This window comes from Achroia grisella, unplaced genomic scaffold, assembly GCF_030625045.1.
Source record: "Achroia grisella isolate CSIRO2021 unplaced genomic scaffold, CSIRO_AGI_Agris_v1 utg794, whole genome shotgun sequence".
NCBI classification, from domain to species: Eukaryota; Metazoa; Arthropoda; class Insecta; order Lepidoptera; family Pyralidae; genus Achroia; species Achroia grisella.
In genome coordinates, this window is record NW_026713026.1 from 4,216,477 (window position 1) to 4,244,389 (window position 27,913).

The following is a 27,913-nucleotide window of genomic DNA, read 5'->3' on the forward strand; positions in this document are numbered from 1 at the left end:
TTATCGGAGCAGCCTTTGTAGCGCTTTATACTTTGTAGCTTTATGCGGACAGTTATTTCAGCGACAATCTCATAGGAATTACTGTCTGACAACAAAGTTCCGCAATAGCTATCCTAAAGTAAGCAAACCAAAGATCTAAACTATCTATCACTATCGTTGTCTATTTAGAATAAATGTTAGTATCTATATATTTGATTTTAGACTAGGTAGGTATATATATCCATAGGTATAGTAGTTACTTTTGTAATTTGTCTTTAGGAGTATAATAGGAGCAAACTATATAGATATTCTAACAAATAAGTATATTACTAATATTTAAAATTTCATTGTTGTAAACATATTCAAAAGCAAAATGTAAATACTTTCTATACCTACCTACTTCTTTTCTTAATATATCTACATATATTTATAGAAGATAATTCGACTTCAAGATTTATTTTTATCTATGATTTTAGATAGTAGTAGATAATAAAATAGGTATGTATTTTATTAATAATATATTTATATTTTTAAAAAGGGCAATATAAAATATATTTTTTCGGAGAGGACTTAAATAAAACATTTAATAATTAAAATTTCTGTAGTGTAGACATAAAAATAAATCCAATAGATAAAAACTGAAGCGCTGTAAAGCTGAATGAGTACAAAATTTAAATTGATTGGATGCTGCGCGCGCAGTCTGGGTTTGTTTTCGTTTCCCCCTTTACTTAGTACCTACCTATAAGCTCTAGGTACATTGAAAAGTTTGCAAATAATCACGACATGGAATACAGAGATGTTTGAATGTAATTTTCTCTGATTTATGGGTGATCAATATAGATATTGAATAATTAAATAATTAAATATACATAATAGATAGTAATTAATTTACCACTGAAAAATAATATTTATTCAATGCAATGACTAATGTTTTTCAATCCTATGCAGTACAACAGATTTTAGTAATCTACGTAGTGAATACTACGTAAGAGAATGACAACATAATTAATCGAAAAATAAAACAATTAATTGTTTTTTTTAATTTTATCAAATTGATTTTCATCATTTATCTTATTGATTTAATACGATTAAATTTAATTAAATTAAAGTAACGACTTTGGAAGTTGAATCGAATTGATTGTGTTATCTTCGAAGTTCTGTCAAACGGGACTGTTTTGTAAGTTGTCAATCAACTGTCAGTCATTTTATTCCATTGTACATCAGTATAAAATATTTTTTCCTACATAGGTACTTACGTCGATAGGCATATTAAGTAGTGTCAATTCTGACCGAAACGAAATTAATTCGATCCAAATCCGAGATGGATACGATATTATTGATTTAATTAATTAATATTATTAAAGTGTATTAACAATTAAAAGGAAATTAATATATGTAAACATCTTTTTCAAAAATTCATATAAAATGGATTCAGGAGGTTAGTAATTTATTATTATTGTAAAATAACTGGGCTTTGAATCGTTTGTCGACATAGAACATTATCGATCCATTATCGTTTAAAACTATAGATTTAAAAGACTTAAGAGACCGTAATCGTAATGTAAAATGAACATTGAGTTTATGATTTTAAGTTCTATTTTCAGTAGTTGTATTTATATATTTTGGGGTATTAACTTTTCGCGGCTTTATTTCTGTAATAAATATGATAGCTTTTTTTGACGCGATTAGGTAGGTCTACTAAAATAGGGCACTAGAATATGTTAATTAAATTACCATATAATAATAATTATTATATAATTTCATCTAGAGTAAAATGAGCATATTGATTCAAAATAGAAATATTTACCGATCCATCATGCCTTTCACTTAACACAATGTGGGTACTCCGTATAAGTCTCCACTAGGACTAGCCTGCCTACAGGACCCGCCTGGACCACCTACAGTGACGTCACTTCTATCGCCTACTATCTAGAAATAGTCCAAGTGGTCACATTACTTTTTTTTTTTAGGTATGATAATGGAATGCCTGCGCTAACGGTTTACACTGTCAGGGCCATAGTGGAGGATGATAAGATGAGCATGAGGTCAGGTCAGTTAGCCTATTGTGTACCAGGAATTTATCACGATGGTTTCCAGGGGGAACCGCGTGGAGGTCAACCTGACATGGTACATTGCTAATAATGGGGTCATCAGTCCATATTACTAACAATCCCCTTCCCCCCAGTGGTCACATTACTAGTAATGTCCCTTTTGGATGGACCTTCACGCGGTCCCCCTGGAGACCATTGTCTGGTCAATTCAACTCCTGGTGAATTTGTCACAATGGGCTAACTGAATTGACCTTATTCTCATACTAATCATCTTTCACTTGCCAGCGTATATGCCGATCGCTCAAACATGAGCACTGTTGAATCTTCAAAAAACCCATAACATGCATCAGTTTTTTTTAATGTATTGATGAATAATTTATTTCAATAAAAAAAAATTCTTGTCTCTTATAATTTTTCAGACTATAAAACTAGAAAACAAGTGAACTATGATCAGCTGAAAGCAATGATAGATTTCTTGAAAGAGCACCAACAACTAGCCAAGGGTCTGATGAGAGGCCGTCGAGGGAAGCTTCATACACTTAAGTTGTGGAACCTTTGTGCAAAGAAACTGAATGGACACAAAGGTGGAGCTGTTAAAGATGGCAAAGGATGGTCAAAGGTTAATTACACTGCATACTATTCAATCATAAAATATTTAATTACCAAAAAATAGTCAAACAAAATATCAGGAACTTATAAAATTGCAAACAATACACAACAAAACTATATCCTAAGTACGCATATTATTCCATTGTGGCTAATAACAGAGTTTGACCCTGTTGTCTTATCTGTAATGTAAAATAATACAATGAAATTATATATTTTCCTGAAATAAAAAGACTTATTTAATCTGTAGTTTTGTAGCAATTTATTTTTATTATAATTTAATACTTTTATATTAAGTAAAATAAAATAGAAATAATCTTAACTCTTTTCTTTGTTCTAATATATATATATTTATTAATTCCAGTATTGGTGTGATTGGAAATATAGAGTTCGTAGAAGAGCCCTAGAGTTAAAGGCAGCAAAGGACAGCAACCGGCCAGCTCCTGACATCACACCATTATCAAACCTTGAGGAATCCATATTAAGTATAATCGGGGATAATGCTGTTGATGATGTTGTCATTAAAAGTGATCCTCTGGCTCAAGGTGTGAGTATAAATAAATAATTTCAAGTTAGTTCTGATTACTTTTAAGTGTTAGTCTGGATGTTTTCTGTGTGCATTATGTATGTATGTCATATTTCTAACATTTGTCCAGAACTAGATTAATTTCTATTTATTTTCGTGAGATGTATTGTTATGAGCATTTGCAAGTACATGATATATTAAAATGCATTTGAATGTTAAAAGATCAGTTAGCAAATTAAAAGTAAGTAAAGATATCGCTTTCTATTCTACTGGGGTGCCCTAAAAGGCATAAAATAAAATATATCTCAGACCGCTACATTTCATTGTAACTGTGTCTCAAATTTGTTTTTATTTAATTTTAGGATACCGATGAAGATGAACCAGATAACACAGAAATTAATGATGACATCACAGACAATCAATTTACAGGTATTTATAATTATTACTTTATTAAATTATAAATATATATTAAAATACGTCCAGTACCACCAGATACCAGTACCATAGATACCAGTTGAAGTACTAAATCAGTACTAAAATTTTCTTCACAGAGCCCTAAATAACAAATACACGAAATGTATTAGAGGTAGACAATGTACGAAGTTGCCTGCGTATTATCAACACATAGAGATACGGTATCTGTGACTGACACCAGGTGCAGTTTGCAATCGGTATTTCGGTGAAAAAGGGACTTTCTTTCCATGGCAGAACAATGTAAAATCTATTCAATTGCATTTTCAGTGAGTGAACCTGTATATAATAAAAAGAAGAAACGACGGTATTCGTCCAGAGATCTATCAGATTTGGATGATGGTGCTGGACCAAGCAGCCCTCCAGCACGGAAAGCCAGGGTGGGTGTCAGAAATGGTGATACAGAGGATACAGGTAATAGATAGTTAATATTACAAAATATTACATGTGCTATTACACAAGCTTAACAAATTTTTAAAATTCTAAATTCAGGCAACTGCTTATAAATCAGGATTAATATTGTGGTATAGTGTATTGGTGGCATTATTATAATGTTTTCTTTTTAGCGCCATCTATTGACACCATTCTATATCACTAATGTGTTGGACATGATAACTATAGTAGCGTGTAGATGGCGCTATTATTTTAACATCTCCAAAATTATTTTTTGACTACTATATATAATTATAAAATTCATTACACATTCATTAATATTAATTAAGATTATATTTTTTTATTTATCAACCTCAATTTCATATAAGTTTTGGTTTTTGGTTGGTTATTTAGTATCCATGTTATTAATTTTTCATTATTTTATTCATCTTCATTTGTTACAGACAACGATGACGAAGCCTCAGAATTCTTAAGTTTGGAAAGAGAAAAATTAGAAAATAGCAAAAAAATGTGCGATTCGATACAAACAATAGCCTCCGAAATTACTAGGCTGGCTGACATCATGAGTCATATTAGAGATGTTATACTAAATAATCGAATTACTATATAAAATTTTGGCTATTATTAGTTACAAATAAATTATAAATAATTACAAAAATAATTAAAAAAAAAAGTAACCTCCCCGGCGGGGAATCGAACCCCGGTCTCCCGCGTGACAGGCGGGGATACTTACCACTATACTACCGAGGATTACATAAGTAGTTGTGAAAATATGAATCACTTGTCAAACAACTGTAATCATAGTATTTTTAATGGAAACTAAATAATCGGTCTACTCTTGAAACCAATTCCAATCCATTTACATTTAAATATACGTTCGACATATTTTAATAATATTAAATACTAATAACTACAGTTCTGTGTTCCTTGATTATTGAATGAGCTAACCAATATTGTATATGACTATTATATTGAATTCAATTAAAATTCACATTGAAATTTGAAAAAAAATCTAAAAAGTACATTTAGAGTTTATTGAGAGCATCGTAAGGTGTAGAATGTCTCTCATTCTAGTGACTTTGTTTAAAATTGATAAGAATTGTTGTACTTATGCACAATTCACAACTCTATTTAATAAGCCAACTTTTATTGATATTTATGCGTGTAAATAAATATACTAATAAAAAAATATATATTAAATAGTATTCGAGACCTAAAAATCAGAAGTAATTAAATAAATATAAATGTTAATTAAAATAGATTTAGAGATATTTGTTAAATCCAACATAAACGAGCGTGTTTTGTATTGCGTTGGTCACAGAAACCAAGTTTACTCTTGACCTCTTAATTAAATTGGTTATCAATATCCTTGTCCTAATAAATGTTATGAATGTGGAAATATAAATGTATATTTACAATATATATAACTAAATGTAGTAGTATAAATATAGTAAACATAACATTTCCGTAATTGACACATAGTATTGGTCACAGTAAATTATTTTTCACAAATACGTAAAGCAAATTCGTATGACCGTGTCACATACAGTCCAACTCGCAATGTTATGACAACGTATGAGATCACACAGTTCAACTGATAGCAATAAGTACAGATACAAATATGATTACTTGCCATTCATTAAACGAAACGCTTTACTATAGGGAACTTATGTTCCCAATTATTTAGTTCTCTTCTCGCGGTATTATTTTTTATTCATGTTTAATATTATAATTTGTTTAGGTGAAACAGCTTCAAAATGTCTAACGCAGTGTGTTTATTGTTGTTATTTGTAACGAGGTATGTGTATGATATTATTTAATTTATTTTAATATTGTGTTCGCCTCATGAATTATCAAATTGGATTAATTATATCAGATTAATATATAAAATGTTGTTGTATTTTATTTTGGGAAATCTTTTTTGGCCGGGCACGATTTGCTACAAATTATTCTATTAAAACTAATAGTACTATTGTTGTACACGAATAAACAACTTAACCTTTTTTACATGTCTAATTTTTACTGTAGCCTTGCGGTGATTCTGAATTCAGTTTGTAAATAAAATTAATTAGCATTTGTGTGTTCAAACTACTTAAAACAGCCTTATACTCAAATTAAATTTTCTATATGCAGTGTATATGGAAGAACCGTACTGAACGACGAGAAAAATGATATCGTTTCATTAAATGATACGAAAATTGATAAACTGTTGGTGGATTTACCTGTTTATGATTTGCCAGCGAATGATACAAATATTAATTGTACATCAAATACGATCGATATATCTAACAACATAGAGCATGATAGTGAGCCCTGTGCTCCTGTTCCTAAAGTTGATAACGGAACGGCGTTAATTTTAACGCCCTATATAGAAGAAGGCCTTATTCAGGAGGCTCGCAATATGTGCTTGGTGGATCCTAGTCTGTTCCTCGGTATCAAGAGTTATTCGGGTTTCCTTACTGTGAACAAGACTTACAACTCGAATCTATTCTTTTGGTATTTTCCTGTGGAGAACAAACCCGTAAACGAGACACCTTGGATAATTTGGTTGCAAGGTGGTCCCGGGGCTTCGAGCATGACAGGACTGTTCGACGAGATCGGGCCCTTTAAGTTTGTCGATGGGACTTTGAAACGTAAGTCACTAGCGATAAAGTTGAATGTTAAAATTAATATAATAATATAAGATTTTGCGGATCTACTTTTGTTTATTAATTAACAGTAGATAATTAAAATGTATATAATGCTTAATTAGATCCGGAAAAGTAATCGGAATGATTATACTTTACAATATTAAACATTATTATTAAGTATGGAGCGGCGTGTCACAAGTAGTTTTGTTTAGTACGTAAGACTGAAAGGTTGTGAATTCGAATTTGGGCAACATATATATATGTATATATTACTGACTAACACTCCGGTGATAACAACACTGATAACAAACCAAATTAATTCAACAGGTAGTGGTATGCACTCGCTCTACCAACATGACACATGATGGTTTTAAACATAGGTACCTTACCCAACGAAATGTAAAGTGAAGTAGAGTGAGTTGCGCTGATCATAGAGGTAGACTGTAAAAAGGCACCCCAGCGTGGATACCTCAGTCTCGCCTATTTAAATCGCCAAACTTATCACAACAGAAAATCAGTTTACCGAGGTTTATAGGCTGAAGATTAGGCAGTGACATTACTGGATGAGGCATGATATCTTAGTATCATTCATCTTACTTATCCTCTGGAATGGAAACGAATAAGTGTCATATAATGTATTATGCAGATACATGTTATGTATATAATACATGTTATTATGCAGATATACCTTTCCAATTAGGTACATAAAAAGTCTACAGTCGAAAATATCTATGACTACTACTCTGGGAGTCCTTAGATTATTATTATTCAATGACTTATATTAAAAAGTAATACCTACCCATATATACCAGAGAATCCATACACATGGCTGCAGAACCACTCGCTTGTTTTCATCGAGAATCCAGTTGGAACAGGATACAGTTTCACTGATCATGCAGAGGGATACGCTAAAGACATGGCTACGGTAAGACTCTAGAGTGACTCTATATTCATGTGAGAGAACACTACCTTGACTTTTGCTTTATTATCTTCGGTTATCTTAAAGTCCTCTGTTTAATCCGAGGTACAATTAAGAGTAGAGTACCTACTTCGATGTTTTGTAATTATGATTGACCCACCTCGGCTTGGGACGGGTGTACAGTGTAGGTATGTGATAGATATTATGTTATCTGTCGTGATAGTGATGGAAATCATATGATTAATATATGTATGTCATACATATAAAATACTTCAAAAGAAATTATGGAAATTATATATAATTATAGTGAAATTCTTATCAGAATCCGTTATGTGTTTTAGAAGTAAGTGGGGAAAACAGATTGACGAAAACAACGACTGATTTATTTATAGATTATTATTTAATGTTTACGTTTGAGGTGATCTAAAGTTTAAGTATACCATTTTAGTTGAAGTATAACTAACATATTGTAGTTAGGTCATTGTTTGAATATAGTTGTGTACTTTGACCTTTTTATATTTTATGCCGAATGTGAAACATTTTCGTCAAGTAAACTGAATTAAAGAATGGAGAGATTACGAAGAAGCTCACCGCACCAATGCTTTCAAAGACGACTTTTCGAGAGGCAATAGACGATATAGGAAAATATGTATTTAAAAAAAGTTTTCTAAGTAAATCTTCTTTTTTTATGTAATTAGAATGGCAAACAGCTCCCGATCTAATAGTTCTTAACTGATAACCTTCGCATTAACGCACCAACCATGCGTTACTATTTCGGAGGACTAAGATGTCACGCCGTCGCGTCGCAGCCCACAATTTTACTGTCTTATCCAATAACTCTTCAATGAAAACACAATACATATGTCACAAACCAAGCTGCTTGGCGACTAAAATATGTGAAACAGAGGTTATACCGCTTGGTAAAAATTTTACCTAGGTAAAATTTTAAATTCTACACCAGGTAGAACTTTTTCGTGTTAATTATTATTAAATTATATTTATCTGTTATTTGATAAAAATAATGTTTATATATTAGATACCTACCAATGGTAGATTTATTAATCACACATGAGTTGGCTGGCTAAATCTATATAACTATCTGTATATAAACTTTAAATTTGTTTTTCCACTCGTTTCTCTAATTGATACTTTAAATGCATATGCTTGGCAACTAACTGAACGGGATTTTTCTTTTGTTACTTGAAATCTTTAAATACATATATTGAATTAAAATTAACTTTGTATATAGTACATAATATGCGTAATGATATAATGAAGAAATGTACGTCTGCGTGAGTGAGACAGTCATGCAATGTGAAAATATATAAATAATTTCGCAGTAAAATTTGTTCGCAGTACTCCAGTCACATGTATAGAGCTGTGCGACAATTCCTGCAAATATTTCCAGAACTGCGTATAGCCCCACTGTACATATCGGGCGAGTCGTATGCTGGAAAGTACGTGCCGTCTTTGGCAATGGAGATTCACAAGCACAAAGACGCACCTGGAAATGATATCAATCTTCAGGTATATTTTTATATATTTCTTGGCTTGCGGTTTTGTGCCTTACACGTAGAAGGAGATTTTTAAATATAGATGACCTCGGTCTAGTGATTTTGCACGCTATCTTTTGATGGTTGCGTGTCGATCCCGCCAGTATTAGTCTGGGAGTTTGTAATTGTGGACCTTCTATCGTTATTATTTATATATTTACAAAAAAAATGTAATAAAGCACACGCATCATTAATGTTGTCTAGTATCTGTAGTACCTACATAGTTTAGAACGGATTTCGCTGAATGAATTTTATATTATTTCAGTATATTCCTCCTCTCGAGGTCTATGTATAAAAACAAACAAACATAAAAATCATCAGCAATAGTGTTAAGTCGTTTAGTCGTGAAAAGATTGAAAACAGACAAACAGACACACTTTCTCATTTATATTATTATGGATTAAAAATCACAAGACGTTATAAGTATACTAGTATTGCAAGTATATTCAACCTTGCACATACCTACAATAGATAGATAACAATGATGTGAAAAGAATAAAAGAAATTGCGTTGTGATTTATACCTAATAGTTTTTGTAATATGAAAGTATCATTAAAACTATATAGTATTATTATTTTTAAAACTTATGTACATTTTGCATTAACATTTTATAACTATGTACGGGAATTTAATAAACTTAAAACTCTGAAATGAACTCGTCGTTTTATCCAATTCTTCAGGGTAAGCTGAAGAAGAAATCCGAATAAAGTGGAAACAAATGTAACGCAGTAACGTTTCCTTATTTCAAGACCTTCCTCATTCATTAAATTCTTATACAAAAAAGTAGTTATGAAACCAAGTACTTTATCACTGTCTTCATATTCTCTGAGTATCTTATATACTCGTATACCTATATTAAAATACTCACGTGCCCTCTATGTGCTCAGTGCTGGTACCGACTTTACCACCCCTCGTGTCATGCCTAATTATTTCTACACGTTACACAAGTTGTTTATTTCAAAGATTAAACTTATTGAAGTTTTATCGTCGCATGAAATATTTCCTTATTTTTTACTGTATAGCTAGCTTAAGAAAGATTATTGTCTTATATGGCAGGGTATTATGATAGGTAACGCATATGTGGAGCCAGCCATGATATCTCAGATGATACGACCGTTTTATTATTTCGGTCTGTTGGTGAATGAACAGCTGGACATTGTGAAGCCACTTTTCGACGCATTTCAACAAGACATAGCAGCCAACAGAAGCATCGAAGCTAAGCAAGTGAGAATGGATTTAATCATTTTTAATTGTTTTATACAAAATCCTAAACGTTTAGTTTTAGATTGATGAAAATAACATAATGCCAACAGAGTGAGCATTTTCAATCTATATAGCAATCAACTGAATGCCAAGTGAAAGCCTACCTATATGATGTAAACACAGAAACAATATAGGTACCTATTCCAATTTAAAATGTGGTTTCATGACTTACATTGATGATTGATATTTTCATGAAATTAATTAAAAAAATGAGTTGTATTTAATAAAATTACATATTTATATGTATTAGTGTACTGTCCCAAATTAAATGATAAACAGTGTCAATTGTACGGAACAATTTTCCTAACCGATTTGAAAACACTTACATAAGCAATTTGGCAATCAAACTTAATAACGGTCTGATCAAGACTTACGATGAAGAGGCTTCTATCATTATATATTATAATGTTTAGATTCGCTATCTCCCTAATATTTATTTAAGCACGATATTTTTCTAGAAATGGAACAGCCTAGTGACCATACTCTTATACATGTCACATCAAAAGCAAGCGTACAATTTTCTTCGTGACAAGTTACCTGTCGGCGAATATGTCAGTTTCTTGGCCAGTTCGGAAGTGAAACGAGCGTTGCACGTCGGCGACATAAATTTCAGTTTCGTGAACTTCACCGTCAATACTGAAATGGCGCCAGACTTCCTGAGCAGCGCCAGGCCAATGTTGGAGACGTTGCTCGATCATTACAGAGTTCTGGCATATTGGTAAGTCAATAAATTCTGTTTATATATATAGGAGGGGAATTAGATCTGTTAACTAAACATCTTGTCTTGCCTCAGGACTCTAGTACCTTGATGATCCATTATGAGACCGAGATTTTTTACTTTTGGGTCTACTGCTAGCTAACAAAGAAAGCGAATGACTTTTGAAACTCTACGATTTAGGAATTGCTGAACGTGATTTCGGGCTCTTGAACGTTGATCTTGAAGTCCGTGATCTGGACTTGGGACTCTAAGAGCAAGAGTTTGGGCTCTGCGATCGGGATTTAGGACTCTGTGATCTCGATTTTTGTTTGTAATCCTGCATTATGAATATATATATCAATAAGACTATTTCCTATGCCGGTTACATACGACATAGGACATCGTCTCGTGCCAAAGGAATGCCATTCCTAGAAAAGTGGAAAAATAATTACACTCATCTATAAACATTGTATGCCGTTGCCCATAAATATAAGTGCCGGTTACCACTTCCTTCTAGATCTATAAACGATAAGATAATGCAAATATGACATAGACTTCTAAATAGATTAAACCTACACTAAGATGCGTTTGGTATTATTTCTAGCGGTCAGTTGGACCAGATGTTGCCATGCGTGTTCGCATCTGAGACATATCGCACGTGGAAATGGAAACATGCAGAGGAATTTCTCAACGCCACTAGAAGTGCTTACATATTTAACAATAAGCTGTCCGGGTATGTTAAATTAATTAAATTGTTAAGTACTTGTACCTGCTCATAGCCTCGGATGTGATCCAGTACAATACAAACATTTGTATCCCTAAACGTATTTTTTTGTATTATTTTGTTTATTCTACTAGTGTGTAGAAACGAGATCGACTGGAGGGAGGTATCACAAGGAGAAGAAAAATTCGGGGTATATGCTATTAACACTAAGAAAGCTACTAAGACATGCATACACTTTAGCGTACCACTGGCGTTATATGACGACGTTCATGTAAATGGCGGTTTCGGTGGTCTAGCGATTTAGTACATTGCTTTAGATACTTCCAATGGTTGCGGGATCGATTCCTCGCATGCTACAAACATTTGTATTCATGAATGTGATTGTTTATATTGATTTTGTATGCGACGGACAATTAGATAAAAAAGAATTAAGTGTTGTAAACAAATACATCTTCTATCTGCACCACAGTTACTACAAAAGTGGCGGAGGGCTAACGGAGGCGACGATCCGTGGTGCCGGTCACATGGTCCCGTTGGATACGCCGGCGCCCGCGCAGTATCTAGTGGCGCACTGGATTCACCACAACCTCACACACTCCTTCGAGGACTACAGTGACTTCATTGCCCGCGAATTTGTGAAGAACTATTCAATTGCACATTATCTTTGACACACATTTATGACGTATAATGCTTAGGTTCAATATCTCCCTCGTAACTCCGTTCCTTGAATGTTTAATTACGGTTTATAACGAGACTTCCCGACACTAGGTCTTGGGTGTAAATAAGGATGGGGTAGTTCTTCTATGCTTGAGTAATCTGCTCATAGACAAACTCAGGTTTTTGCCGTTTAGTAACTGGATTCACCGGATTTTTTTCATTGTTTTCTCTTATCGTTTTCTTTCCTTTGTTGCCTCGCCCGTTGTTTCCGTTACTAAGCAAATCCTCATTAGTTACTTACAGAATTTAATAATTTAGCACGACGACAACTAAACAAATATACCGTATAAATATACTTCTAATATCAAATGAAGTTCTGCGTATTAACTCACACCTTTCGCGAAAGTAATTTGCAACGTGTAAGTAACACGGTGAGACTTTATGAGAAACAGTCAAACTGCTCATCGTGGGGTTGAACTGCGGTGTGTGTATTTATCTTGTGCTATTTTGGATATCATATATTACGCTTGTGTAAACTTCTTTGCTCGACCATGCCATGAGCGAATTGTACATGAGCGAAAAAATACAACGTCATTAAATTTTATAGAGAGCTTATAACTATAATTTATGGGTTGTAGAGTGAAACAAAGATTTCAAATACACTAGACTGCATTCTGTTCCTAGTAGACTGAATATGAATGTCAGGTTTCTCTCGAAGGTGCACAGAAAATGTAAACGTGTACACTGCAATGCATTATGCGTAGTATAGTAAGTATATTTTAATTTTGCAAAAACCTACTTTTGGCTTAAAAAAAATATATTATTCGCACCCTTCACCCGGGTCAGAGCTACGTATGTCCATAGTGGTGTGTATATCTAACCATATCTACAAGTATTTGTCTGATGATTTGTCTTTTCGACGCTTAAATGGATTGCATAAAAGGGAACTAATCGTTTATAAACATATTTTTAAATAATCTTACTACGACTGTTTTATTTTTTATTTGTAATATTATGTAAGAGTATTGTAAATGTAGGTTATAATGTAGTATTAAAATTAATACAAATAAATTTTGTTTGATTTAATTAATTTATGAATAACATCAAGTAAATATATAAATACAAACTCTGTTATATTTTATTTTATAGGATCTTCCTTCCTTTTTATTTCGAAACAGGTAATGACGTGACAAAGTATTTTGTCAGCAAATTGGGCTTCATCACTATTGTTCTCGTCTTCCCTTTCTAGTAGTGATTTTTTAATGGGTGATATACAGATCAAGTTCAATGACCTACTTTAAAAGTAAAATTAGAAGCAGTTATTACTGCATAATTAAAAATGACGTGGACTACTGTAAAAGCGGATGTCAATCAATCAATTTTAGGCACAGACATTTTAAGCCCTCACAAGTCGCCGTTTGCAGTATGATTGCTTACGTGGACTAATATCTTCTGAGAACTTATTCATCGGTTGACCAATCGAGATGTTCATGGATCTATGCTCAATTATTGAGAAGCTTTCATTAAAACAATCGTTATCATAAATAATAATTTCATATCTGCACAGGACTACTCACATGAAGACTACGTGAACCCATAAAAATATATAAGTATCTATTTAATTTAAATAAGCAATATCATATTTACAACTCTAATTTAAATTGACAATCTGTTTGTTGTTTGTTACAGATACGTTTTAAATTTAACAAAATCTTGTCGTTCGTTAAATTTGAAATGTTGAAATGAAAATTTATGTGTGAAATATACTGGTTTTAAAACTGAATTAAATAGTTATGAAATTAAACAAATTTTTTTCAGTTCTTGTTGAAAACTAATTTAGTCTTAGATAGGTAGTGATGGGTGAGTGGGTGGGTGATCACTCCTTTCTGTCCTAGCTAACGTCCAAGTGACGGTAAATTTCATGTGGAGCGACATGGGATACTACAAAATAGTTGTAGTGTAATGTCCGATGTATTTGTTATGTATTGCCATTTCTGAGAACTAATGATTTGTACGCCGTGTTGAGCGCCAATCGAACCTGCGACCTTCAGAATGTGAGAAAGTGGATTAAGTCTCTGTAGTTTAGTGGTCTTCAAATTGTGGGTGTTCAGACGGGCAATTGTCTACTCAAATATAACTTTAAGAGAATGGACATGTTCTTGTCATATTTTTGATAGGCTAAAGCATAGGTTATAAGGATAAGTTATGTACATACAAATGCTATGACGTAACCAGTGAACTGAGTCAGAGGTGGCGACGGGTTGCCATGATCGTGCATTCCAACGCAATTCACTTTAGTACGCTGTGCGAACACGACCCCAGACGGCGCGTGGTCGTGTTTACAACACTTGTACTTTTAAATACTCCAACAATATTGACAATGAATCTACAAGCTAACTTTCTATAAACAGCGTCGTTGGTCAGGAACTTTATCCGCATCGTTGTGAAGTGACCAGGTTGTAATTTATACATAGAAAGTACGTAGTTATAAAGTTGTTTATGTTACTGCACCGCCGATTTCAATTCAAAGAAAATGGATATATTTGGAGCCACATTTTTCCTATGGTTTAGGTACGTATGCCATATGTTATTGAACAGTTAATTCCGTAACAGAACATAACATAAACAGATTTTTGCTGATATGAAAATATCATAGGTTATTTTTTTATGTGCAATATTGCATATAAAAAATACCTACCTACATGTAACAACTATACCTAAAACGATAAAGCATAACACTTACTTACCAACACATACTATTATAATATAGCTATATAGAAATAGGAAAATTCTTATTTTCCTATATCTCATACATAAGTATAACAACATAACATAACGTCACGACTGTTATTCGAGATGGAATAATCAGAGGCATTGTCAATTGTTAAAGTTATATTGAACACAACATATGTTCGCTCGGTAAGTATACCTAGTTTGAATCGTATATTAGTAGTACAAATATTGTTATGTATTAAGATGTAGGTACAAAATAATATTCATACTTATCTATACTTAAGAAAATAGAAAATCAAAATATGTTCAATAGTTACGCTATAAAAATTACTACATTCAAACTTATTTACCTGTTTAGCGACCTTGGTTTTATAGCGGTTTAACACGTTACTGTTTTTCTTTAGGTATAGGCCTTTAAGTAAAAAGAGGATACAATAAAATTAATAATAATTCAAATAAACTAGATATGAGCGCTTTTAGAACCATGTGGAGATCGACCTAATATGGTTGTGTTACCAGATAACTGCCTGGTATTGTCCAAATATATATATCTGCCAAAATACCCCTAAAACTTCAGGTTTTGTGGAAAATTCATTCTTATTGGAATATTTCTTTTTTAAGATATCTATACTTTGACGACCCACTTTTAGGCCGCTTAATTTGCAGCAGTTCTATTTAATTTATAGGAGTTTGAGAAAAATGGTGTTTTAACCAAAGAAAAGGCTTTTTACGTTCATATTTTTAGAGTTCGTAAAAAAAAGGAATTTAATACAATACTAATATATCAATAGATGCTATAATCACATCAGTCGATCACGCTAGATAGTCTTCTTTTTTATAAAAATTAAATGACGTTTGTTAATCTTGCTAAAACTCGAGAACGGCCGGTCCGTACTGGTTAATTTTGGATTTGAAATATTTGTAGAACTCCAACGAAGGTTTACGTGGTGAGAAAATATTAAGAAATTGCATGGAAAGTAGTAATAAGAATTATTTTATTTTGCCATGCCATTTAGTCAAAGAATATTATTCAATTCTGAGGCGGAACGAAGTTCGCGGGGCAGCCAATATTTTATATATACTTGTGTGTTCTATTACACAAGCCAATGATCCACTTAAAAGTACTTGAGTTATCATTTCAATATTTAATCTGAAAATTAATTAATATAATGAGTACAATGGACAATTTGATGCATGCAAATTTCACAATCACACTCCTCCCGCCCTCCGCTTGTAATTCGCTGTCGCTTATAATTCTCATAATGCTTCGATATGCACAAATAGAAACTGATGTAAACAGGAACCTCATGAATATTTGCAGATATATGAACGGCACGTTAACTAGTTGTCTTTGCACTAATTAAGTATTATGCATCTCTGAAAATCATTGAATTATATTTGGCTGTGAAATAAATATTTCATGGCACGTTGCGAATCACAAATCTAATATTATGTTATCTGTGCTAATATTATACGTCTGTGCTAATATATACTATAGTTTTACTGTGTTTCTTATGTTTATTTTAATTCTAATTCTTGACTAAACCGCTGAATAGATAAAACCTAATTAAAGAGCTAAAGGTAAATTATATTACGACGACGAACATAGCCTATCTTTTATCTGAATAAAGTAAGATGAAGTCGATGGTAACGGCTAATATTAAAAGAGACAAAATGCCCCTGTCTGTTACCTTATCACGACTAAATAGCTGAACGTCTTAATGGATTTGAAGAGATATTGTATAACGAGGATCTGGAAAGGGTGAATTCAAAGTTAAGGAAAGAGGAATCAATTAATTATCAAAGTAATGATATAAAAGTCACGTAAAAATTAAAATGACTACTGCAATTACTAATCCTAAGCACACGAAATAGCGGGCATCAGTTCAATATTAAAAAAAAACGCTTACGGTGCTCTAAAGGAGCAAAATTATGTACTCAGGAGTTTGTTATCTAATCATTATGTAGAATCTGACACCATGCCTATAAATTCACAATGGCTCCGTTGATGTAACGATATCTTAATTTACAGATAAGGGAATATTACACATTTAAATCTTTATCTAACGAATGGTAAGTACCTAGTTATATGCCTATTTTTGTATATAATACCTTAAAATGCACGTGACGCTGTGTAACTTAGATAACTATTAAAGCAATAAAAATTGTACTAGCAGCTCATATTTTTTTAAACTGATTAAGTTTCGCTGAAGAACGAAAAACATATTGTATTTTTTTACCTGAAATGGCCGTAAAGTTTTTCAGTGGCTCAAATTCTCCCTTTCCTTCGCTAATGCACACAAGTTTGAGCAATAGAGTAGGTACTGACGACTTCTTTAAAGCGAGATCGACTTTATAAAAAGCATAGGTACTTCTGTCTTACTTATTTCTGAAACCAAGCATCGGGAATTATATCATAACATGATGTCCGTGGTATTGTCCATGAATATAGGCGACGCTTACCAGTTACTTTGCCTTTAAGTTTCGTAAAAGAATAGAATATATAATACTTTACACACACACACATTGATAGTTAGGACTCATATTAACTTTCAACTTTTATGATAATACAACATAAGACTAAAAAAATTTAAGAAAAGCAGAAACAAATCAGATGATGAATAAGATCAGCTGTTTATACAAATTAATTGCAAATATTCAATATGGCCAATAATGTCAATTATTTTTTTTCGTTTTGTGTAAAATAAAAGTACCTGGATGTAATTCTCAGCTTTGTCAACGGATATGAAATTATAATAAAAAATAAGGAATATTAATCATTATTAAAATTTGAGAATAATATAGGATAGATATAATTTATACAGGATAGATGTTGGACTTTGTTGTTGTTGGATTAGATTGTTGTTACAGGATGATGACCAGTCTCGTAATCTCACTAAATGAATTGCTGATGAACACTAATCTTTGTACTTGTTGTGCGGGGATTGAACCCGTGATTATAGAAAGACTAGACAAACCATTAAATCTACACCACAAAAATAATTATATAATTAAAATTACTAGAATGCAAACTGTTCTGAATTCTTAGCGAAATAATGAGATATGAACTGTATAATAATGAGGAAATTCGCCATTTACTTGTAGGTATAAGGTTATCAGTAACGCCAGATTGATACGGCCGCAAGTTTACATGAGTAAACTTACGGCCTTATCAATCTGGCATTATTCTATTTCGAGATGGTTTATGCATTATAATGGGATAGGTACCTACTTATTGCATTCTAGTTGATAAACTTGTGGAATATCAATAAACACGGTATAGTTCTCATTACGACTGTGTCTATGTATTATTTTATTAAATACATGAGTAACGTGATTTCCTTGTCAATTCTGGATCATTCAATGCAATCAATATTCAAGTTTATCTACTCCTGTCAGAAAATAAATATAAAATAATATTTTTTTATATTTATTGTTTTCATTTTACGTGGATAAATTTTATAACATTTTTATAAATAATTGGTTGTACCATTAATGTTGTCTGTAATAAAAAGATTATCTATCTACCTAGAAAATGTAGATATTTTTTTTATAGAGTAGATATACTCAAGATACTATAGTTTTTACACTATAGATTTTGATAAAACTTTACAGTAATATAGTTTATATATATATATATATAACACATAGGCTACATATTTCATGTTGGTGAAATTGAGAGCACAGCTAGTTAATCATAAACGGTTATAACGCATAAATTATTGAAAAAAAATAACAAATATTAAGCAGGAAACATTGTAAGATTCACTTTAATAATATCAATTCATATTATTATACAATATTAAATTTGTACTTTCAGCGTAGCAGTAAATACAGTGATTGTAATCGCCGCTGAATCTCCTGCATTAATACTTACTCCTTACATCAAGAGAAACGAAACAGAAAAAGCTAGAAATTTGTCAGAAGTTGATAAGAGTCTATTTCTGAACGTGTCCAGTTATTCAGGCTTTGTAACGGTAGACGAGCGGTATAACTCCAACATGTTTTTCTGGTACTTTCCTGTAGCAGAAGGAAATGTAACTGAAAGTCCTTGGATAATATGGCTTCAAGGTGGACCTGGGGCCACCAGCCTGGCTGGTGTATTTGACGAGATCGGGCCGTTTGAATACAATAAAGAATTGAAATGTAAGTACCATATTTTATTAGAAATTAATTATATATTTTTGTTGATTATTAAATTAATGATCGGCTCCAGCTTTCTTGGTTGTTCCGAACTTACTTATATGATTAAGTATGTTCTATGTAAGTATCCAAAAATATATAGACTATGATTATGGAAATAGTATGACTAATAAATGGCTACTTATAATACAAATGCCTTGACGATATCTGTATACTCTCAGAGTAAGTATATTATTTTATCCACGGTTCTTTAATATTAATAACATTTATATGCATGTATGCATTCATATGCATAATAAAGTTTATATGCATACCTATATAGTATACTTATAGTGCACAACCTTTTTTCTTTAATAAAAAAATATGTGAAACTACGATGTTGTGTATTATTTGTTTCGGACTTAGGGACTTCATTGAGAGACTGTCTCCTTTTTTTTTAAGGCAGTAGAAAAACAATAAAATAAAAATATAATCGAATATCCATACAGGTATATAATTTCAGTGCGTGACGCGTCGTGGGGGAGAGGCAATTCTCTTCTATTCATCGATAATCCGGTTGGAACTGGGTTCAGTTTTACCAATAGTGATGACGGTTTCATCAGAGATATGAATAAGGTAAACAAATGGCTTTTAATTTAATTAATATATTTTTTTCATATATAAAAACAGCAACTCAAAACATTAATTCTAAATATGATTTATCAGTCGTAACACGAATAATTTTAAAGTAAAGTTTTGACTTATTATTTTATACTTTTTCTTGCAGTGCGCAGAGGATTTGTACAGTCTTTTACAACAATTTTTGACTGTATTTCCGGAGTTACGCAAGGCGCCACTATATATTGCAGGAGAATCTTACGCCGGCCGATATGCGCCCGCGTTCGCCTACAAAATATTACAGACTAACAACTTGCAGCGGGACGAACCTGTTAATTTACAGGTATCTATGAAAAAAGTATATACTCGTATACAATGAGATTTAAGTAGGGAAAGAACTTTCATTCATAATTTAAGAGACACGACTTTCCATCAATCTCTTTAGTAGTCGAAATTACACGACTCCAACTTTTCCTTGATCTGCTTGATGCTGTGTCTTGATTTTCCCCTTCCTCTCTTTCCTTCTACTATTCATAAGTTCGTCATGCGGTAACGAGTGCTCCAACATTTTTCTCCGCCTATTATCAATAATTTTAATATCCAAGAAATTCTTACCATCCTTCTCTAATACTACATTTAAAATTCCAGTTTGCCCGTTTCCTTTTGAGTCAATGTCCACGTCTTACAGGTTCACATCTATACTCCGATCCAGGTCTTGATAAGAAACCTAATATATATAAAATAAATCTCAAGTAGATTTGGGTCATTAGAGAAGTTACTCTTACTTACTCTTACTACTTACTACAAACCACTTCACCTCAAAAATAATGTTTCGATCGACTGATCGATATAATACAGATATTTTATAAAAAAAAAAGGGTATACTGAAATTATTACATTATAATTGTATTTATTCATTAAAACGTATGTAAGTAGTGATTTATTTAAGAGAGATACAGTATCCATAAGTCATACCAATATTTTATTCATATTTATTACACATGATATAAAAATACTTATATAAGTATTATTTCAAATTGACTTACCAGTATCACAGTTAAGATATGCTTGTATTGATATGCACCTATATCTGCGACGACTGCAATGTTGAATATGGCAAGGTGGTTGATATAAATTTTATAAATTTCAGGGTCTGATGTTGGGGAACCCAGTGTTCAATCATAAAGACATAGCCGATTACACCAAAGTATATTATGAATGGGGTTTGATTGATTCAAACGGTGTTCAAATTGTTAAACCTTTTACAAGATGCTTATTTGAAAGCTATAACAGACAACAATTATAAATTAGCAAGCAGTGTAAGTATTATAGTATTATTTTTAGTCATACAATCTTATGAAGGGTAAATTTACGAAATAATGTACTCATAGACTATAGTCTATGTGGAAATAGAACTCAACACACAACACAATAGACTACAATACCTTTAAATTAATGTGACAAATTATTACAAAAGTAATACATAGTTGTTAGCGTCTGAAGGAGAAGTTAGGTATGAGAGTGCAAAAAAGTCACTAATCGAGTTTTTTTTTGTACTCCAGTCCGATATGGTAGCAAAATGTCTACAAGGTTTATGTACATAAGAAAAATATGTGGCTGTTGGCACTAGTTTACTTCAGTGTTTATACTATTATTATTAACGAAGTTTAATTATTATAATGAAGTAACTTTGATAACATATAAGAAAATATTTTAATTTATGTATGTAATATATATATTTACTATCTATGTATTAATTTCAGTTACGTGAGCAGTTGTTGAACGAATTGGAAAATATAACTTTGCAAAAACAAAGTTACATATATTTTGAAAGATGCAATAAATGTGGATCAATTTATATCTTTTGTCGACCGAAACGAAATAAACAAGCCATACATGTCGGCGCCATTAAATTTGCATTTTCAAATGAAACTGTGTGTTTGAAAAATTAATATCCGATTTCCTAAGCAATAATACGTTAGAAATGGAAACTCTATTGGAGAATTACAGGATTTTAATATACTGGTATGTTGAAGTTTTTAATAATATAAACTAGTAATAGGAGGCCTGGGTAGAATCTGAAAGCGACCGATATAACCTGAAGAGTGACGGGTCTGAAGTAGCAGCGGACGTGCAATAAATAAAGTATTTAAGTCAAAGTATTTTAAGCCCTTTGCAATTTATTTATGGGGTAATAACATGAAATATTACTTTTTGAATGAACAGTCATAAATATATCACATACAAATATAGAGTCAGTATCAAACAGAGGAGTAGGGACTAAACAACTGAAATAAATATACTTATATAAAATAGTCTAATATGAGCAGTCACGCTATATTACGAGTATAACACAAACCCACATACATAATTGCAGTGGTCAGTTGGATGCTGTTGCCCCTTGTGTTCTGAATGCTGAAGGACGCCGTCGCTCATGAGCTTGGAGTCAGCGCGACAAATTCATGAATGCACCGAGAACGCCGGTGTTGTATAACGACAGTGTGGCTGGGTAAGATATATGACATTCACGATCTTTAATCGTATGCTAGAAGCATATAAAGTACCATCGTAATATAAGAAAAAAGACAGGATAAAGGCAATAGTTAAAGTAACGCTGAATTACAACATGTAAGATCGGTAAGAGGTTAAATTTATCGAATTCAATTGTTTATGATCACTTGAAAGGCCTGGTTTATTCATTTATAATAAATATTTTGACATTCATTTCCGAAATAAAATGTGTTATTTTCCGAACAAACCAATATATCAAATATCACTTCAAATGACACACAGTCCTTTTCATCTCCAATTCTTTTCCATCTACTTGTTGTAAGAGATTCAGAACGCACTTAGCATCAAAAAACGCGAAATAGTGCTATGAACGTGCCCAGTAGCGGGACGACAGTGGGTTGTTGTATTTATCTAATAATGATCTTACAGAGCTTTAGAGTAGAGTATAGCTTAACAATAATAGAGGTAAATTCTACTTATATAATATAATACTTTTAAACATATTCCAAGACAGTAATGAAGGTAGAATTTCGCTGCTATAATAGTTGTGCCTACATGAACTTGTAATATTGTTTACGCTATAGCGGTGAGGGACCTATCACGCTACTTAATAATAAGGGAACAGAGTAACAATGTAAGATAATAACTGTTATCCCTTCTATAATTTATAATTAAAATATATACAATTGATTGGGATATATAAATGTATATTTCTTTTATTACATTGTTTTTAAGTCTATTGGGCTCATAGAATAAAATGCGATATTACAATATTATTGAAACCTTCAAGAAGAGAGCTCAAATGTTCCTAAAATATAGACAATACCTGCAATATTTTGGTTGTAGCAGGTGCCGTAACTTATTGTGACAAACATTTACAATCAGGACTGCATGCTTAATCGCCCTACTTTAGAAAAATTCTTTTATATTATGTTGTGCTATTTATTTTGATAGATAGATATAATCGAAAATGTATGTATAATAATTTACAACTTATTTTGTTTTTATAGTTACGTCAAGAGTGGTGGAGGCTTAACTGAAGTGTTGGTGCGCGGCGCAGGACACCTTGTACCAATTGATAAACCTGAACAAACCCAGAAATTGATTTCCTACTTTGTTAGAAATTTCAATTTGCCTATACCACAAAATTACAATGTTTATAATAGTACATCTACAAAATTACAATCTGGTGAAGTAATAAGTAACGTATCAGACATAAAAAAACAAATGAAACAGTTACATATGGAAACGCGGCCTTGATAGTCAGTGTTATAATTAATGCCATATTAATGTTGATAATTGCTGGTGGTGTGATATACATTTTGCGATTCAAAGACGAAGTACATCATATTTTTATGAGGTTGTAGATGATAATTCTATTTCTGATGGCGTACTAACAATGACATAGTATTTACTACGAATCATACATGGAGAAAAATATTGGTAGACTAATTTAAATAGGTGCATATACCAAATAATCTTAATAAGTACAATCCCAGTTAGTGTTTTAAGGATAGAAAGAGAGATAATAATACATAACTGTGGACATATCACATAGCGCCGTCTATTTCCAAATTAAGTAGAACTTATAGTCACTCTGAAATATAGTAGATATCAGAAATATAGTATTTTTCGAAATATAATATTGTGTGTAACGTGTTTCGTGCTCTGCTTTTTAACTAGTTTTGAAACTGAAGAATTTGGAATAAATCAATATTATAGGCAACAACTATTAGATGGTATGTAAGTACAAACCATAATAGAGTTACTGCACAAACTAGTCATTGGACATCAAAATCCATTACTTCCTAATTTAAATCAAAAATAAAGTAAGAAGTAAGTAATTTTTATAAATATTTTTTTGTAATTGAATTGAATCTTCTAGCTCCGAACAAAAAATATTTGAAATATTAAAATTGTTGTATGACTTCTAAAAGATGTCAACTGAAGATTTTCGAAGTTTGGGTTGCTGAAAATCAACGTATTCTAAATTAAACGCAAATCTCATAATAATTAAATAAAAAATTGATGATATAAATTGTGATAAAATTACTTGTATTTTTTATAACTATATAAAAATCTCGAGGCTTACAATATCAGAAACCAAGTGTATAACAAAAATACAGGTGTCTTTGTAAATCATAAATGTTTTTTAATAAAAAAAATAATTAGGTATTTTGTTTTTTTTTTCATTGTTTGCATACAGAAGAGCTGACCTATCTATTAACACTCCTAATCAGCTTGTTCTGCTTTAAGGATATATACAGTGAAATATCAGATTTCGGGGATAGAACACTTTTAATCTCTGAGAATGGCAATGCAAACATCATCACTGGGCGTCACAATTTTTTTGTGACGTTCATATTACAGCAAAGCGTTTTATAAGGTTACCACTTTCCATCAGGTGGGATATCAGTATGATAGCTATTCAAGTTTCATAAAAAAAGCAACACCTCCACCGTTATTCTCTATATTTGTATAACGTAGAAAAATATGATAAAAATTTTATTTAATGTAAATTTATTTTTAATGTAAAATTTTCATTCAATTAAATGCAACAATTAAGATGTGAATTAATTTGAAGGAACTGTCCATGATGTATCGCAGAACATCCGGTTGTTCAAGAGTACCATGTGGCCGGCTCCCCGTATTAGTATTTCCATAAAATTTCAACGTACTTTTTTAAACCTAAAACAATGTATCAATTTGAAATAAATCTAGTTGTAAAATTACATTCATAATATTGTTCCCCAACTGCAAAAAAACAACTTCAATAATCAGAATTTTAATGATATAATAAATCATAATGTTAAATTAATATGCAGTTCCAACAGAGTATAGAATAATATAAATAAATATTCTCTATTAATAAAAAAAGCATTTCAGAATTGGCGAAGTGGTATCTTCATGTAAAGTAATTAAAAAATAATAATAACAAAATACGGTAGATCTGACGAAGTTTGGGAAAGATTCCTCAAAAATGTATTTTGTTATTATTCAAAGTTAGTAATAATGATTTATACAGTTTTCCTATCATATTTACCCCACGAGTGCTTGACTCGGGTATTGGCAAAGTCGCTTCCTTGGTGCACTCCCTGTATTCTTTTTGGCGAGACCAGCTCAGCTCTTGATACGTATATTTAGACGGCTGTGGCAAAAGCAAGTGACCACTGTTAAGAAAAGTATTCTGTACAATAAAACTTTTTATATTTATACTGTTAAAAAGTATGTCTGTACTTTTATATTATAAAACTTTATATATATATAACTCTAGGTATATTTATATATATAACTCTAGGTATATCTGTTTAAATAAATTTTATCTGGGAACATCAAATCTAAATGTTCTACAAACGAGACAATTCGCCTTGCCTTCGCAGTAGAAGGTAGAGCGTATATCGTTAATTAACAGTTTACGTACACTCTTGGTACAAACTTTAATACTTCTCAACAGGTGGGAATGAATTAGTAATGGATTAAATAACAACAATAAACTGTTGACAGCAGTACTTCAATACAAGAAAATATAACAAGTTTCACCTGTAACACAGGAATCCATAGTGTTCCAACAATTCTTCCACGAATGGTTTAGTGCTATTCTGTATCAGGTAACATCTTTTGGTAGACTATTTCATTATTTAGATTATACGTGGCGTTTCCAACATGAATCAATTCCTAACGTCAGCCCTATTAACGAATCTCTCAAATTGTGTAGTGTTTACATCAGGCTCTTTAAGAAAGTTGTATATATTTGCACTCTGTTTCTTGATGTATTCTATAGTTTCGTTAAATTTCTGTAAAGTATGAAAAAGTTATGAATAGTCATTTCGACTATGAATTAGATAAGATTAGTAGTTAAAAAGTTTTGCCATATAAAGACATAATACAGTTTACATACTTACATTAGAAGCATTAACAATTTTATTTTCATCTATCAACTTTACTGTCTTGTTTCAATTCTTTTACTTTATTGAGTTGTACTGTATCTAGGATACCTAATGCTTTGCATAAGTCACTGTAATGCATCATACTCCGTGGATCTATTAAACCATTACCAACAGCCATACCCTAAAATATAGTTGCATTAGTTACTAGAGCATAATTCACAAAAGAAATAGATTTTTATATGCATAGCATAAATACATTCTAAGTATATATAGCAATTCGGAGAGGTAATGCGGTCTGCGTGCGTTAGAAAATAACAACTATCCATAAAGTTGAAATTTACTTATTTTAGTATACAAATGGTTGGTACTTAATAAAAAAAAAATACTTATAGTACCCTTAAATTAATGTGATGGTTTTCACGGTGTCTGTGAATTTGTATTCCTAATGCTGGAATGTACTCCTGCATACTGATTTCCTCCACCAATAAACAGTGGTGCATCGTGACTCAGAATACTTGGACAAACTGTTGGAGAAACTCGTAAAGTTGCTCCCCAATCTAAAATTATTATATAATTTTAATATTAAATTATTATATATTATTAAACATTTATAGAAAAATTCAGTTAAGTAGTGTAAAATGTAAAGTACTCACAGCATCTTCATCGGAGATATAACCACGATCGTCAGTAGTAAAACTGAAGCCGGCTCCAACTGGGTTATCGATAAATAATAAAGAGTAGTCATTTGCCCAAGTTATATTTCTCAACTGAACTGCAATGTTTATGAAATTCTTTAAATTAATATAATTTTGTTGGATATTGATGTTTCATTCAATCAAACTTTACAAGTGGAGTACCTTTGTCATGTTTTAAGTGTATAGGACCAATAAGAATAAAAAGTCCGAATAAAGATGAGTAACCAGGACCTCCTTGTAGCCAAATGATCCATGGTGTTTCTTTCGATTGTTCAGATGAGGAAAATACCAGGAAAACATGTTCGAATTGTACTGTTCTTTTTACGGTAATGAATCCTGAATAACTTACGACTCCTTTAAAATTGTCAGAGTTCACTTGCGATAAATTTCTAGCCAGCTCGACACTGCCGTTCTTTATTAGAGCCGTTAATATGAGACAATTATCACATGTGCTTTCAGCATTTACAATAATATTGTATTGGGATAAACTGTAAAATTAATAATTTAAAATATATATTTTAAAGATTATTCGTAAAAAATGTAATAATAGACCCCCACGATCGGTATCCCCATTTGGGGCAAGTCTACTGACTTCCCCATATGGGATGTTATGGCGGGGCACCAGTGGAGGATGAAAAGGTGAATTTATCGTATTATGATGGTTACCAGGGGGCATTGGCGTGGAGATCAACCTGACATGGTAAATCGCTAGCAATGGGGTTATATAAGTCCACATTACTAACAATCCATGAGTCTATCCACATTGCGTTGAGTTTAAATATAACGTGACAGAATCTTAAAATCGTGGCAACGACGTATGCCGCTGAGTCTTGTATTACTGGAGCATCATTCAGTCTCGATTTTTCAGTCAGCTTCGA

At 31.9% G+C, this 27,913-nt stretch overlaps 2 protein-coding genes, 1 non-coding gene and 2 pseudogenes across 3 annotated transcripts; 3 read left to right on the forward strand and 2 right to left on the reverse strand.

Moving 5' to 3' along the window:
• Nucleotides 1–1,248: 1,248 nt before the first annotated feature.
• Nucleotides 1,249–4,652, forward strand: LOC131851607 (uncharacterized). Its single transcript, XM_059202123.1, has 6 exons — nt 1,249–1,417; nt 2,450–2,649; nt 3,001–3,183; nt 3,525–3,591; nt 3,904–4,047; nt 4,470–4,652. The coding sequence occupies exons 1-6, from the start codon at nt 1,405–1,407 to the stop codon at nt 4,634–4,636; spliced, it is 774 nt and encodes a 257-aa protein (XP_059058106.1). The 5' UTR covers nt 1,249–1,404; the 3' UTR covers nt 4,637–4,652.
• Nucleotides 4,653–4,704: 52 nt separating this feature from the next.
• Trnad-guc (transfer RNA aspartic acid (anticodon GUC)) lies at nt 4,705–4,776 on the reverse strand. The gene has a single exon. It is a non-coding gene; the product is annotated as a tRNA-Asp (tRNA).
• Nucleotides 4,777–5,732: 956 nt separating this feature from the next.
• Nucleotides 5,733–13,501, forward strand: LOC131851606 (venom serine carboxypeptidase-like). Its single transcript, XM_059202122.1, has 8 exons — nt 5,733–5,824; nt 6,160–6,659; nt 7,469–7,581; nt 8,932–9,102; nt 10,185–10,352; nt 10,850–11,109; nt 11,693–11,821; nt 12,282–13,501. The coding sequence occupies exons 1-8, from the start codon at nt 5,784–5,786 to the stop codon at nt 12,478–12,480; spliced, it is 1,581 nt and encodes a 526-aa protein (XP_059058105.1). The 5' UTR covers nt 5,733–5,783; the 3' UTR covers nt 12,481–13,501.
• A 1,488-nt stretch (nt 13,502–14,989) lies between these two features.
• Nucleotides 14,990–23,713, forward strand: LOC131851645 (venom serine carboxypeptidase-like; annotated as a pseudogene).
• Nucleotides 23,714–24,383: 670 nt separating this feature from the next.
• Nucleotides 24,384–27,635, reverse strand: LOC131851646 (venom serine carboxypeptidase-like; annotated as a pseudogene).
• Nucleotides 27,636–27,913: the final 278 nt, after the last annotated feature.